Here is a 17,589-nt window from a genome sequence, read left to right on the forward strand (position 1 = left end):
AAATATTTTTGCCCCCTCTCCCTCATTTCTCTCCTCTTCTTACCCGATATTCTCCGAAATATCGGTTTCTATTTTTATTATGGTCGCTAATAACATCAGAGTTTGATGCGACTACGTTTTTTAAAATAAAAAAAATTTACTTTCTTTTATTTATTTTTACTTTTATTAGTTTTAGAATCGGAAAAATTACACAGATCCCAGGTACATTTAATTTACTTAATTAATTGATTAATTGATTCAAAGTCTCCATCCAAAAAATTTAAACGCCTGTTTTGGAAATATTTACATTTAAAACATTGGCAACTTATCTAAAGTTTTTACTTTTAAAAATTAGTCTGGTTGTAGAGAGTACAATATAACATGATGGCTAAAGGTGCATGCCATACATTAAACTTAGTTTTTTTTTTTGTAAATTTAAAAATCTCTCGCACTATTACAACCGCTCAGTGGTCACTTAGACGATATCATTTGCCAAGTATTCCAATTGCACAATCGAATTATCTATTTTTGAGTGTCAGACGAGGTATTTGTGAGATATCCAGTTAAAAATGGAAAGCGACGAGGAAGACACGCCGACGTCTTTTCGGTTGTTTTTTTTTTTCGCAAAAGTTGTGGTGTTGAAAACTAAAGGACTCTAGAGAGAATGGTGCAGAGGATAGTATATGATTTTCTTGAATAAAAGTAAACCTGGGAGGTGAGAGAGCTGTTTATTTTTGTGCTTGAGTGTGGCAAACCGTATAAAAAACCGGGTATAGTGGACTATATACATTTATGTTTTCACAACTAATTCCTGATTAAAGTTTGCTTATAAAAATAATCTCTTTTATTTCTTACAACAGGAAATATTATAAAAGTTATATTTTATATTTGTACTAGAATTTAGAATATAATAGTTTGTTGTATTTCAAGATAAGAAAAAATCTTTTCCGAAAATAGATTAGGAATTTAGACATTTTTAACAACATTTTTGAAAGAAACGTTCGATATTTCCTTATACTTAGCGGTTGCCTGGGAACGAAAAATAGCTGTAATGTTATTTCCTTACTGTGAGGAAATATTTTTTCCTTGCAGCATATTCAGAACAAATTTATTAAAGAACAATTTTATTTTTAATAATTTCAATACATTATAAAATAGATTTCATCTTGGAACCAAGCTCCAAGAAGTATGCCATTACAACATTTTCTGTCAAAGAACTTGTATGCTTATTCTTATGATATTCCATGAAACGGTTGTATGAATAGTTATATTTGCCCCTGGATTTTATTGGCAATAAATCTAGGGAAGCATTATTCACTACTTCCGTCAGTTCTGGAGGGGTACCAGGAATCGAACACTCATCATCACTCATGGTTAAATTAGGTTAATTTTGCTTTTTAAAATGATTGAAATTACAAAAAACACGAGAAAACACCAAAAATACTGCCAAAAATAAGCAAATGCGTCAAATTTGACAATTCAATATTTTTGTTTCTATATTTACAAAACCTGTATTTGGTGGTATCACGAATATTTGAGTCAAAATAATATTGTCTATTTAAAAATTTTAACATGATTACTTTAATATAATTAAAATGTTTGATTTTCCAAAAAATAGTATGTATACCTTGTAGGAAAAGCCATATTCCCGGACTCTGTATTGCATTGTCTCGGCTTGCGCCTCGACGGCAATCTTTACATCGGGTCTATTGAATAAAAAGAAGTATTTGCTTTTACACAAGTATTTACTTAATAGTAATTGAATAAAGTCATTTCTTTAATGCTTTATTTAACTACTATTAAGTAAATACTTATATACGAGGAAGTAAAAGCAAATACTTCTTTTTATTCAATAGACCCATTGTCCGGGAATGTTGAGCTTTTTTCTTACTAGGTACACATTGTACCAATGGGTCTATTGAATAAAAAGAAGTATTGGCTTTTACTTACAAGTATTTAAGTGTTTACTTAATACTAATTGAATAAAGTAATTTCTGCTTTATTCAATTACTATTAAGAAAATACTTAAATACGAGGAAGTAAAAGCAAATACTTCTTTTTATTCAATAGACCCAATGGGTCATTTTATTTGCTTATACTTCCTCGTATTTAAGTATTTACTTAATAATAATTAAATAAAGCATTAAATAAATGACGTTGTTCAATTACTATTAAGTAAATCCTTAAATATTTGTAAGTAAAAGCAAATACTTCTTTTTATTCAATAGACCCATTGTTACATAAATCTAAAGAAACATATTTTTTGTTATTTAAGTTGAGTTCTAAACAAATCTCTATGATATCTGATGCTAAAAACTATATTTGTGTAACGAATATATTATCTTTAACATATATCTTATCTTTCTTCATCCTGTTTGCATCCACTCCTTAACAAGGACGTCTAAATGAGTTCTTCACTCTTCTCTGTTTTGTGCTATTTGGTGCAAGTTTCTTCCCACATTTGCTTTATTGTCATCTCGATATCGTTTTTGTGATCTATCTTTATCTACTACAGCTGTGCTCACGTGGTCTCCAATATATAATGTTTCTCATCAACCTTTTGTTGTTTTGTCCTGCCACGGTTCCATTTCATCTGCGCAATTCTTCCAATTACAAACACATTCTTCCTGCTTCGCACGTATTTACCTACGCATGTCTTATTTATATTTTATCAGAGAAACTCCTAACAGAGCCCGTTCGATGGCCCTTTGTTGTGTTCATAATCTATTTTGCACCACGTAAATATTTTCAATTAGAAGAATAAATAAGACAAAGATATACAAATAGAATCCAAAAGGAAAAAAACGATTTTCCCGTAGCTGGCTGTCTACCATCAATCACAAAAATTTTATTGAAAAAATCCTTTGTAAAAATATAAGAACTTTTATTAAGAGCCCTTTAAGGCCATCGGCACACAAGTCGCAAATATTTTACGGCTATCCCTACTTTTTCTGTCTTTACACGGCAAAATACGCGTAGTAAAATTCACACTGGTATGGATATGTAAACACTGGATACTTGACAAATATGTATGGATACTTGACAATGTCATGATTAACTTTAAAGAGATGGCTTTTGAATGTTCTTGGATAACTGTTATTTGTATTATTGCCAATTATTAATTCAGTTATTAAATGTGATTATTCCATTCATAGGAGATTCTGACCAATAGAAATCTACAGAAATAAAAATTGAACTGATAATTTTTGATAATATCCCGTCGTCAAGTATATTAGGTCAGATGCCCTTCGTTGCTACGAAAAAATACATTCGGTGACATTAGTGACAATTAATGTTTTAAAAATTATACAAGTGATTACTTCCAACCGTCAAATATTTATAACAACTGTGTGCTTAATTGTACTAATTTGTACAAACATAATTAAATTACAATAAAATTTTTATTTTGAACAGTTTTATTCATGAAATAATCGCAATATCCATTCATCATGAATCGCATTTCGAATCGAATTTTAATCATGAAGAAATCGCATTATTCATGAGAATAAATCCGGTATAGGCAAAATCACTACCAATAAACATGGAATAACTTAGATATAGGTTATCCGCTCCGAGCTTCGCTGGTCTCGCCACCAACCTAGCGGATTACTAGTATAACTTTTACCGGAAATTTTCTGGAAAGAAAAAAGTGTTGCCTATACTCTGTGAGTTTCGCTGGTATGGCTGCTATCGCCATCTAACGGTTGACTAGTGTTCCTATTTCGGCCGGAATTTTAAAGAGGACAGTAGAAAAGCAAGTAATAGTTGTTTCAAACTTATTATTTAATTCTTATCGTTTAATATTTACAACGTAAAGAAGTAATTGGATTGTAATCGATAATTAATAGCAGTATGTACAGAATTTATTATTCATAGATTTTGCTTATCGTTTTGACGTTTATGTTGACAACTAATATTAGAAAAAATTTATTCTACAAAAAAGTATAATAATTTAATATAATTATAGTATAATACTTCTTAAATATTAACTTATGAATGACAGTTAACGGCATCCTACGTTTGCTGTGATTGGTCGTCATCTTCACGCATTCAAATTTTGTTTCAGGATTGGATTGTAAAATTAAAACCGTCAAAATTCGAGAGTGTGCTAACTGATCCTTTAGCTCCTTTTCTACCGCTTTAAAATTAAAATTGTGTTTACTTACTTTTTTCTAATTGCATCAATCCATTTTTGTCGTTAAATCACCTTATGCTTAGCGACAGGAAAGTTGTAGAATACACAGTTACTATTGTAACCAGTATTTCGACATTCTTTAATACAACAACTTTGTGAGACATTTAAAAGCTATAATATGCAACTCTTAATGCAGAACGTCAAAAAGCAAATTTCCAGTAAAGGTTTACAAACTTGTCACTACTGGCGCTCGCGAATTTTTCATTATCCCTTCTACCTACGAGCTCACAGCGTATACGTGTTATAAGAATTTATTCCAAGTTTATACCGACCCACACCCTTGTTTAAGTCTGGTATAACCTATTTTATGATTGTCAATGTCATCAGAGGCAAAAATATATTATCTTTTGATTTGTTTTGTGAGTAATTATATAATAAAAAAATGTGTTTAAGGTGTGTTGCGGCTGTCGAAGAAGTTGATAATTCAATTAACATGATAGAAGATACCCGAAAATGGAGACTTTTCTCAAAGATAGAATAATTCCCTTTTCACAATACACCGATAAGGAATTCAGAATTAAGTATCGGTTTTCTAAAGATGGTGTAAGGTTTTTAGAAAACTTAATAGGTGATTCACTTATTTTAATTTGATATTGCATGAAAAGTTGAGTCAAACAGTCCATATAATGCACAAAAAATTTCAAGATGATTCGTCAATTAATTTATTCAATTTGTTTACCCCTAGGAACTTTTCTTTTGCAATGTTGTTGTTCAGAAAATAATAATGATACAGGCATTCTGTGAAAACCATATGAAAGGGGAATACTGGTATTTTAAACGTATTTAATAACATCAAGGGAAACTCATTTTTATCATTCCGAAAGCTTTTCGCCTAGGTTAATTTGGTTTGTCAGTTACAGAGAAAAATCAAAATTGACATATTTGACACAATATATCGTTGTTCTATGTATTTGTGCAGAAAAATGTAACATTGCCAAACTATTATTTCGGAATAAAGTGGGAATACTTATAACTAACTTATACCGAGCTTATTAGTAACGAAATATTTTCGTATTATATCTACCTTATACTTAGGATTACTATTCTAGATATAAATACGGAATAACCTTAGAATACGAGTGTTTTATTAGTAACAGTGATATGTATATCAATATTATTTAATCAACAACTCAAAATATTCCCGATGTCATGTCAAATATTGAAAATTGTCACTGTCTGACTGACAATATGCTGACAATATTCTATTCGACTGAGTGCGTTGTAAGACAAAGATAGATTTGGAAAATATTACCACGGACATTGTGTACTTTTTTTAGAATCCTGAAAAAACCAATAAATATTTTTGGAAAATTTGAACGCAGAATGAAAGACTAAATCATTACCGAGGGTAGAAAGTCCTTTAGAATAAATAAAAAGTTTATTTTGAATGAGATATTTGAAATTAAAAATCACACTAAATTTTCTCTTAGTTTTTCACCCCTGTAACTTATTAACCCACGTAAGGCGGTGCGGGGTGCACTGCGGGGTGCAGGTGCACCCCAGACCTTGTTTTCTCACCTATCTTTTTTTAAAATTTTTTGATTTTTGTCAATTTTTTTATTCTCATTAAATTGAGTTCTTAACACATTCCACCCATTACACATTACGTTTACATGGTTTTTTGGATTTTACTGGATTTGGAAACTAAAATTTTTTATTTCATTAGTAGTTCCAAAATGACACAAAATCTAGGCATCGGATAAAAAGTTTATTTGAAGAAAGTGTATTTTTTTGTTCTTCTTAATGGCGGTACAGGCTCGTTTTTTTAATATTGTATTTAATTACAGAGTAATTTCAACATATTAATATATTTTTTAAATTGGGCTCTGTACCGCCATTCTTTATTATATTACGAATACGTTTGCCAAATATCTCGAAAAAATATTCAAAATTACAGCCGCAATCTTGGAACGCGTTTTGGCTACCTGTTTATCGCTACTGTATCACCTTAACATCTCAGTGATCTTAGTCTCTATTTTTTCATTGAAAATACAGACCCTATTTTTAGGACTTTTACTATCTAATATTTAGAATGTTTTAGTCATTGTTGTTTATGTAAAATTTAATGTTTCAAAGTTTTGACTTCTCTAATTTAATTGTTTGTAAATGTGGAAATGCTGGGTGAAAATCTAGGACCTACGAAGTCCAATTGCTTATTTTTATTGAATTTATCTACCTCTGTTTCCAGATCCTCCTTATTTACGAGTGGTACTTTTAAATGCATTTTTCTATTCTCATACTATAATATATCTGTTATAGTCACAGCCCGAATTTCAGGCACTCCTAGGTTTGACTAGGCAATCCTCAGGTCTGACTGACGGTCTTAGTCAAAGCCCGAAATAAATTACAGTTTCGGCCTTTGACTAGTCAAATCTAGGAGAGACTAAGTTGGTCAGGCAGAGGTCGAAATTTAATTCTTTGAAATCGGGGTTTGACTCGTCAAACCCCGATCAGCTATAGCCCAGTAAATGAACGGGAAATTCGGCGATACCGTGTAATTTTCAGGGGCAACTCCGAATTGCATGAAAATTTGGATATAGGTTCTACTTACCCTCCACTTCCAAGTTGAAATTGTGCCGTTGGTTGCTTTTACTTGGGGGGTGACAGTCACCCCTTCTCGGGGGTGAAAAATCATATATTCAAGATAAGACCGGAAATGGATAAATTGACTGATTTTAAGCAACTTTTGCTCTATAGATTTTTTTATGTAAGTCAATACTTTTCGAGTTATTTTCGATTGAAAATGTTTATTTTTGGACAAAAAAACTACGTTTTCGGACGGTTTTTCGCAAATAACTCAAAAAGTAAATACTTGATCGAAAAAAATATCCTTAGCAAAAGTGTAGCTTCTAAACTGAAAAAAAAATGTGTATCAGTAAAGTCTATCAATCGAGTAAAAGCAAAGTTGTAGCTCATGGAAAATACGTTCTTGTGCGTCTAATTCCAAATCGAATATTTCAAGGTGAAATCACCGAAAAATTAAGCACTTTTCGGGAAAAACCTCTTTAAACTTTTTTAAAGCGTTTATAAAAAGCTTTATTTTAATTGTTCATAAAAGTTTCTAGCATTAAAAATAAGTGAGTTATGCTCAAAATAAAGTTGGCCCTCTTTTTGTTTGTAAAAAATCATGCAAGTCTCCCCGTGTTTAGCTCCTCAAATAAAATTAATCGCAACCGCTTTACAAACAATTTACTTACTTATCTATTTTTTATATGATCTGTCAGTCTCACCGGTTTAAAGTGCTTATTTTTGAAAGGGTTATAGTTAAAAAAGCTTGAACGGGTCACTAATCACGAGTGTATGCAAATTTTGAACAGTCATATCTTAACCAATTTTTGTCTTGCGGAAAAACAAAATAAAACTAGCATATTTATAATAAGGAAACCTATATTTTTTTATTCTTTAAGATTTTTCTTATCACTAATACTTTTTAAGTTATTTTGTAAAAAGGATATATTTAAAAAATTTTTAGAAAAATTTTATTTACTATAAAACCAAATTTTTTCAAAAATAAGCACTTTAGGCCAATCAAACTTACAAATCATATAAACAATATACATACAGTTAAAATAAATGGTAAAGCGGTAACGATTAATTTTATTTAGGGTGTTAAATAGAGAGAGGCTTTCACAATTTTTTTACCAAAAAAAGGGCCAAGTTTTTTTCAGTGTAACTCGTTTATTTTAGGTGCTAAAAACTTTTGTAAAAAACAAATATAAATCTTTTTTTAGGTACTTTAAAAATGTTAATACCTAAGCTTTTCCTGAAAAGTGTTTAATTTTTCGGTGATTTCGCGTTGACTTATTCGATTTGGAATTAGACGAATAAGAACGTATTTTTGATGAGCTACAACTTTGCTTTCTCTCAATTTATATACTTTACTGATACACCATTTTTTGCTTTTTTATAAGCTACACTTTTGCTAAGAATATTTTTTTCCATAAAATATTTACTTTTTGAGTTATTTGCCAAAAACGGTCTGAAAACGTAGTTTTTTTGTCGAAAAATCAACATTTTCAATTGCGAATAACGCGAAAAGTATTGACTTAGGTAAAAAATTTTATAGAACTAAAGTTGCTTATAATCGGTCAATTTATCCATTTCCAGGCTTATTTTAAACACGCGGTTTTCACCCCCTAAGAACGGGTGACTGACATCCCCCAAGTAAAAGCAACCAATGGGACAAATTCAACTTTGAAGTTGAGGGTAAGTAGAACATAAATCCAAATTTTCATGCAATTCGGAGTTGCCCCTGAAAATTACACTCCAAAACGGTCATTTATTGGGCTACTATTAAAATGTCGTAATTTGTTAGATTAGTTTTAATAAAACGGCATTCTTTAATTTTAATGTTTATTTTTTTTATTGTCGTAATTAAAATAAAAAAAAATGTTTATTCTTACATGTTGAGGCATTATGGCATTTAGAGTTGCCCAATACTTTAGACCTTTTACACTTAAATAATTTTTAAATAATTTTTGTGACATGTGACGTTTTGTGGAATTTCGATTCTCAAAATGTTTTTATGTGACGTTTCGTGATGTTAATGGAATGTGACGTTTTGTGGAATTTCTTTTCACAAAATGTTTTTATTTCGTACAATAAATAATTTTCTCATTTGTTATCAATACCATTATATTATGGTGTAAATCACAGGTTCTCAAAGTGGGTGACGCGGCACCCTGGGGTGCCTCAAGCATTTGCCAAAGGTGACATGGAACATTTAAGAAAAGTCGAACAACTGGCCGCTGCGCCACTGTCCAATCGAAACATGTTGACTCTTTGTACCTTCTCTCGATTACAGGAATTTTTTATAACAAATGAAATCAATCCTTAAACGAACTTCCTTGAAATTGTTATTGCTCATTTGCAAGATTTGGAAGACAGTATTTTAAAATATTTTCCTAACATTGACTCAGATGACTTATATAGCTGGATGATGGACCCGTTTTCGTGTGATCCAAAAAATAAACCTGTCGGAATGACAAATGAAGTTTTTCAAAAACTAATTTAGATCAGCGAAGATAGCAGTTTAAAACTCAAATACCTTGAAGGAAGCCAAGATGAGTTCTGGATGCAGGTATATTCAGAAAATAACTTTGTTGGCTAGGTTGCAGTGAAAAACTTGTGTGTTTCACATCGACTTATTTCTGTGAGTCTTTTTTCTCCGCATATGCTTACATTAAAAACAAAAAATACAGAAGTAAACTTCAAGCATCAAGGGATTTGAGGGTCAAACTTACAACGATTCCCATAATTATAAAGGATATAATGAAAACATCATCGAAACAGTTTCATTCATCATATTCATCATCATCAGGGCTTTTCATTCCGGGTGGAATGTTTGCCACTCTTACTTAGAGCTTTCTGATTCGCTTATTGCGGTGAATCACTCCGCATTCCACTTGTATGTGGTCAAAGTTTGTTGTATGACTTGGCTTTCGATACAATTTTCTTTCACTCATTTCGATATGTGCATAGTTCCCTCCAATTTCTCACTACTAGAATTTTGATATCTCTCGTGACCTTATCCTCCCATCTCTCTCTGGGTTTTCCCCTTGGTCTTTCAGTTTCTGGTTTCCATCTGGTGATCTTCTTAATCAGTCGGTCGTTTTTCCTTCTCTCTATGGGTCCCAGCCATCTCAGCCCATGTGCTTTAATAAATCTAACTGTATCTTCTTCCTTCATAGCGTCTCTTAGTTCATGGTTCATTCTTCTTCTCATTTCTCCTTTGTCCATTTTTATCGGGCCCATAATCCGTTTGAGGATTTTTCTTTCGAATATTCTCAATTTTTCTTCATCTTTTTCCGTGAGGCACATTGTCACATCTGCGTACGTAACTACTGGTCTGATTGCAACTCTGTATACTTTCAGTTTTGTATTTCTGGATAAGTTCTTGTCCTTCATAAGCCTATGATATCTCCAGTATAGTATTCGTTCCGTTACTTCTTCACTTCTCTTGTTTTGGCCATTCACTATTACTCCCAAATATTTAAATTGTTTGACTCTTTCAAAAGTGTAGTTTTCCATTTTGATTTCTCTCGTCCTGTTATCTTCTCTTCTAGAGCAGAGTAGATATTTTGTTTTTCCTTCATTAATTTCTAGACCTCTTTTCCGTGCTTGTTTTGCCAGGATTGTTACTGCTTCTTTTAATTTTTAGTTCATTCATCACATTGAGTAAGGATATTTGAATTTCAAATAAAAAATATATTTTTATTGATCTGAAATAAAATTTATATTGAAATCAAATGAGCCTCAGAATTGCATTTTTTTTCATTTTTTGTCGTTTCCCAAATCGCTTCAAGGGTTGGTGTGCCTCGAAATATTTTTACGCCTACAAGGGTGCCGCGACTAAAAAAGTTTGAGAACCGCTGGTGTAAATACATTATTATTTATTGGCTTAAAATTTATGTTTGTTTACTTTTAATGTTGGGCACGTGAAATTAGTTTTGTAGTAATTTCCAGCCACGTCTGGTCTGTAAAAATGTAACTAAATTGACAAAAAAATAATTACTAAAATCACTAGCCAGTTGTGTCTGAGTTTAGCGAACCGACTATATTGGCGATTTTAAGTCCACAATGACGACATATTTATTATCGTGGATTTATAGGCTATTGATTATGTACTATAGAAAGGAACTACAACGTTAACGGGGTTTTATTATTTCATATGGTCAATGAATCTCTATATATGAAAAAACCGCGGAGTGATACCATTTAAAGGGGTGCGTTTTTGAGAAATGGGTGAATTAGTCCCTGGGCACAGGTTATACTAGGGTGAGTTCTATGCACTTTTGGTACAAACACATCTACATAAAAATTATCCCTGATTAAATTTACTATCTAAATATAACTTTTTAAAGTCAAGGATACTTCTTTTTACAAAAATATATTCAAAAGAAAAAGCACAAAGAAACCCAAAAGAAAGAAATTTTGTTCTTTTTTTTTTTTTTTTTTTTTTTTTTTTTTTTTTTTTTTTTATTGGCATACACATTAGTGATTCAGCCAGTCACAACATACATATTATAACCCTAACTAACCTAAATAATCCTAACTACCCTAAGCGAATATTCGAAATAAAAATCAATAATTATGTCAAAAGGAACATTAACTGGGACACACACTTCTCGTCCAGGGACCCATCAGGACATTTTCATACAACAACACAAGACTAGGCCACGGATAAGTAAGGTAAATTTACAAAAGGTTAGACATAGGTTTCAAACACTAACTAAACCCTAAGTTACTATTATAATACAATTTTACAATTTGTGAGAAAGTCAATAAGTAACCTAAATATTTCTTCCAATCCCAAAGTTATCAAATACTGTATATTAAGAGGAGATTGCAATCCCAACGTTAAAAAACTATTATATAATTTCTTTGATTCTTGTATGTTTTTACTGCATCCAAAAAATAAATGGTCTAGGTCACCTTTCATGCCACAATGTTCACAATTTTCGGATTCAATTACTTTTAACTTATATAAATGTGAAGGATAACATGCATGACCAAATTTCATTCTGGTTATCGTCGTAATGTATTTCCTTGGCACATCAAGTTCTTTGTGCCAATATTCAAATTTTGTTCTTTGTCCCATAACTTTTGTCCACGAGGATATAGGTATAGACATTGCTTTACAGAAAAATAACTTACATATTTTCTCTTTAAAATAATGTTCGGAAGAGGTCATTAGGATTTACAGTTTTCGAAATATGATTTTTCAAAGTTGGCCACTCACAGCAATTTTGGGCAATGTTCCTTGTTATTTCGCAAATATTGTTCTGTAACTTTTTTCTACGTAACTTAATGGTACATGTAAGAGGAATAGAAATCAATTACCTTTAAAGTACTGTATAATGTTGTACGACTTCTTTTAAAGAGGTTATCTTTTTCAACACTATATACTTTTAACGAGTTTATATATTTTTTAAGATTATTTTTAAAATTTCCCATTATAACTTTTTTTTCTATATGGAATATATTATATAATAAAAAAGAAAGCTTATTCTGTTTACTTTAAAATGGTGTATTATAAAAAATTCTAGGGTTATTTTTGAATAACGTATGCTGTTTCAAATTGTAATAAGTACTTGCAACGATTTTTGATTTTAGGATTATTCTTTAAATTCCTCATTATAACTTTTTTATGTGATTGTGTGTTATGATTGAATATTATTTTTTATAGGTAATACTTTGGATCCACTTGACTCGGCCGGGCAAAATATGGATTAATTCCAACATTTACTTCAAAGCTCCTGCACCACAAGCTTTGCTTGAAAAAATAGCATGTAAATGTACCAAAGGATGCACAAAAAACTGCGGTTTTAAGAAGATAGGAATTAGTTGTTTAATATTCTGCAAAGGGTGCATGTGAATTGGTACTAATTGTGGGAACTCTAAGATAACTGAGGTGTCAGAAGAAGATACTGAAGCTAATGCTAACGAAGAGATGGACTTTGATTTTTAAAAAATTTTAAATGTCAACGTTTAAATAATTTTAACTAAAGTGATGTTTTTTAAGACTAATGTTTATGTAACTTTTGTAAAAGAAATAATTTTAAATAATACAGGTAAAAAAATATCAAAGAATCACTCGGTTTCCATTATGTATTTAAATAGAGATTATATACCATTTTAAAGAACAGAAAGTAAGCCCTCTTTGTTGCGCAATATATAGATAGTATATTGTATATATTCATGTACAAGAAAAGAAAAGTTATAAGGAGAAATTTCAAAAATAATCGTAAACAATGTAAAAAATAATATTTTTTTATATTAGGTATTGTGTAATATGTAACATATTATATAATAATTTTATTTTATTTTTATATTATAATATAAAAAAATCGTTAAAAGTATAAAACGTTGAAAAACCATAATCTCCTTAAAAAAAGTCGTACAATGTTATACAGTAGACCATTTTAAAGGTAATTGATTTCTATTCCTATTACGTGTACCATTGCATATACCTAAAGTTACGTAGGAAAAAGTTACAGAACAATATTTGCGAAATAACAAGGAAAATTGCCCAAAATTGCTGTGAGTGGCGAACTTCGAAAAATCATATTTCGAAAACTGTAAATCCTAATGACCTCTACTAAACATAATTTTAAAGAGAAAATATGTAAGTTATTTTTCTGTGAAGCAATATCTATACCTATATCCTCGTGGACAAAAGTTATGGGACAAAAAACACAATTTCTTTCTTTTCGGTTTCTTTGTACTTTTTCTTTTGAATATATTTTTGTAAAAAAAAGTATCTTTGACTTTAAAAAGTTATGAAAAAACAAAAGATGTAGATCTTTGAAACACACTCAGTGATCAAAAGATCCACAGGTACTGGTTTAACGACCACTCGTACGAAATCAAACAAATGAAATAGAGAATGTGGAAAAATCCCCTTACGAATAACTCGCACATCCACTATTTCTGGCTGGGAAAAATTTTTCGAATAGAATCAAAGGTCCAAACACCAGTTCTTAGAAATGTGTTTCGCCCTCTTCAATTTTCTTCAATATTCGAAAAATTTTTCCCAGCCAGAAATAGTGGATGTGCGAGTTATTCGTAAGGGGATTTTTCCACATTCTCTATTTCATTTGTTTAAAAAGTTATATTTAGATAGGAAATTTAACCAGGAACAATTTTTGTGTAAACGTGTTTGTACCAAAAGTGCATAGAACTCACCCTAATGTAACCTGTGCCCAGGGACTAATTCACCCATTTCTCAAAAACGCACCCCTTTAAATGGTAGCACTCCGCGGTTTTTTCATATATAGATGTCCATTGACCATATAAAATAATAAAACCCCGTTAACGTTGTAGTTCCTTTTAGCTATCTTATTTTGGATATAATCAATAGCCTATTAGGCTGAACTAGCTTTGAGGGTATTTTCAATATAAAACACTGAGCACACATGCATTTTAAATACGTAGGTAATATTCATTATTTATTTTTACATATTTTAAATTAATTATTGGGTAATATAAAATGGTTAACATGGAATCTTCACGTTTCAATAAAAGTTGGCGTCAATGTTGCATAAAGGATGTCCAGAAACTCTCCCAACAAACGAAGACCGGAAATTCTTCAGATAATTTTAAAACAATTTAACCCAATTCACCTAGTCCAAAAATGCTTCCTAAGGGGGCTAGAGCTTTTTGAAGATGGCGTCCTTGGAATTAATTTTTCTTAAATATCTCTAGAACGCTTATATTTAGAAAAACGAAAACTGGTACGCTTATTTATCAGAGATAAATTGATTCTATCAATTCCGAATTTCTATTACCGGTCATAGGCGTCCGTTTTGGGTAGGGCAACGGTTATTTTATCGCATAACTTTTTTGTCTTAACTTCTAAGCATTTTTGACACTGGATTATTAAATTATGAGGCATTGTGTTACTAAAAAATACTCTTACTTTAAGTCGGTAGAATGCACCGTTTTCTAGAAAAATCGATTTGAAAATATTTAGTTTTTTGAATTTGAAAAACATTTTCAAAAACACTCGGTGTATTTTACCGACTTAATGCAAAAGTAACTGTTAGTACTAGAATACCTCATAAGTTATACATCAAGTATCAAAAATAATTAAAAATTAGAGACAAAAAGTTGTGCGATAAAATAACCGTCGACCTACCCAAAACAGGCGCATACGACCTGTACTAGAATTTCGCAATTGATAAAATCGGTTACTCTCTGGAAGATAAATAAACGTAGGTACCAGTTTTCGTTTTTCTAAAGAGTTGTTTTTTTATTTTTTTTTTCAAATTTAAACACGAACAATTTTTAAATCGATTTTTTTTAGTATTATAATACCTCACAATTTTGAATGCAAATACATTTTCTTAATTTCGAAGATGTTCCAGACGTTAAGCTGTCTCTAATGCCTCCTCTACACATCGGCATACGCGTACGCGGATGTATCATAACACGCTGACCACACATCTGAAGGGTCGTTCAGTCTTGGCATTGAAATCCTTTGATCTGTGCTGGAGAAACCGACAACTATCGGATATGCTGCAGATGAGTCTACCGACGTGATATACATAAATCCGCAGACGCATCTGCCGATGTGTAGTGGAGGCATAAGAGAAATTAGTACAAAAGATTCTAAATTTGGAGGACAAGACTTTATAAAATGCTACTGCAATAAGAAATGCTCTTCAAAATTATGTAAGTGTAGAAGGTCTATCGTATTGTGCAACTCTAAATGCCATAATGCCTCAACATGTGAGAATAAACACTATTTTTTTAGTAATACAATATAAAAATAATAAGTAAACGATAAAATTAAAAAATTATGTTTTCTTAAACTTATTCTAACAAATTACGACATTTTAATAGCTGATCGGGGTTTGACTAGTCAAACCCCGATTTTATAAAATTAAATTTCGACCTTTGCCTGACCAACTTAGTCTCTCCTAGGTTTGACTAGTCAAAGGCCGAAACTTTAATTTATTTCGGGCTTTGACTAAGACCGTCAGTCAGACCTGAGGATTGCCTAGTCAAACCTAGGAGTGCCTGAAATTCGGGCTTTGACTATAACATATCAATTATGATGTCACTACCTGTATCATAATGAACTTCATTATGATACAGATTTTTAATAAGATACAGATTTTTAAGCAATGAAATCGCGATATTTATAGCATTCGCGATAAAGGTGGTACACGCGCAGTTACCAATGGCGAGTCAAATACTTATTGAATTTATTTTTGTTACAAAATTAATAAATTTGAATATATTTTTTGTTGTCAATGATCATAGAAAAAATAGTGTATACAAATTGCATTTAATTATCATTATGAAGCTCGTACCCTATACGAAACTCGCCGCATACGGCTCGTTTTGTAACCCTCATACGCGCTTCATATTGACCATCATTAAATGCTCGTTGCATAATATACTAGTTTGCTCGAGTATAAGTTTGAAGCTTATTTAGTGAATTTATTAAGTAGTTAATTCTGGGTTATTTTCCTAAATAATATTTTCACTAAGTGTCAGCGTTATGACTGTGTCAGCAGATAATAAATCATCACACTCATCGATGTTGAGGTAATTAGGAGATATATTTTTTAGCATGTAAAAAGTCAATAAAATCAGGAACTCTATTGGCGTCAGTTGGCCAATAAGTTGACTTTCCAGTAAATAGAGTTGTAGCTCTATAGTCGTTACCTGCTTTAAAAATATACAAGATAAAACAAATATCACGATTCGTTAACGTTTATAGGTTTAACAGTTATAGTGAAAAGGTAGTAAAAATCTAAAAAAATAAAGGTTGACCTGAAATGAACCCAAATAGAATATCATCAGTTAAATGTCAATTGCGTAGTACAATAATTGTACTACACAATGTTACTGTTAATGTAATAACATGTGGTGAATATACGCCAGCAAAACAATAATTTTCCATATGAAATTTGCTGGATGTTGACAAAAACTCATCACTTTTGTGGAATATAATGAAATAAGAGGGCATGGCACAAAAGCGTAAGAGGAAGAAGACGAAGGACGAATTCCGTACTACACGTTTAAAAGTATACAAATGCCAAAAATTAAAGGCATTCGTGGGAGTGCCGACAGAAATGAAAACTTCTTATAGTATATAAATAATTTATATACTATAAGAAGTTTTCATTTATAAGTAATTATTACGAGCTCAATGCTTTTACCCCATCCTAAAAGAAGTGCTATACCTATATCAAATACGATATACACGATGCGTATGCCCTATGCTATTTATGTATACATACACATAATTTATATATGTTCAAAATTTATTTCAGCGAAGTGATCACGGTCGCAAATTCAATAATTTTTCCCCATCCAAGAAGTGCACAGCGTCCCTAAAAAAATTTTCAATTCAAAAATTTATTTCGTCGAAGCGATAACGGTCGCTAATTTACTACTTTTTCCCCATCCAAAAAGTGCACAACGTCCCTCAAGAAGTTTTCACTTCAAATATTTATTTCGTCGAAGCGATGATGGTCGCTAATTTAATACTTCTTTACATCGAAAAAGTGCACAACGTCCCTAAATAAGTTTCACTTCAAATATTTATTTCGTCGAGGCGATTACGGCCCTAATTCAATACTTTTCCTCCATACAAAAGTGCACAACGTCCCTATAAAAGTTTTCACTTAAAAAATTTATTTCATCGAAGCGATGACAGTAGCTAATTTAATAAATTTTCCTTACTCAAAAAGTGCACAACGTCCCTATAAAAGTTTTCACTAAAAAATTTATTTCGTCGAAGCGATGAAGGTTCGCTAATATAATATTTTCCCCATCCAAAAAGTGCACAACGTCCCTCAAGAAGTTTCCACTTCAAAAATTGATTTCATCGAAGCGATGACGGTCGCTAATTTAATACTTTTTTACATCGAAAAGTGCAAAAGTTCAATACTTTTCCC

The 17,589-nt window shown here is 31.2% G+C and overlaps 1 protein-coding gene across 3 annotated transcripts in view; it reads left to right on the forward strand.

The window, feature by feature from the left end:
• Positions 1-500: 500 nt before the first annotated feature.
• Positions 501-17,589, forward strand: part of LOC114333205 (potassium voltage-gated channel protein Shaker) — a 935,813-nt gene continuing 918,724 nt past the window's right edge. Inside the window, exon 1 of one of the 3 annotated variants that reach the window (XR_007697398.1) lies at positions 501-694. Coding sequence is in view for 2 of the 3 variants with exons in the window: in XM_028283068.2 (XP_028138869.1) it covers positions 663-694 (32 nt within the window). In the remaining variant the exon portion in view is untranslated. The remainder of the gene's footprint in view (positions 695-17,589) is intronic. The other 2 variants (XM_028283068.2, XM_028283062.2) reach the window with 2 other exon arrangements.

This window comes from Diabrotica virgifera, chromosome 1 (assembly GCF_917563875.1).
Source record: "Diabrotica virgifera virgifera chromosome 1, PGI_DIABVI_V3a".
NCBI classification, from domain to species: domain Eukaryota; kingdom Metazoa; phylum Arthropoda; class Insecta; order Coleoptera; family Chrysomelidae; genus Diabrotica; species Diabrotica virgifera.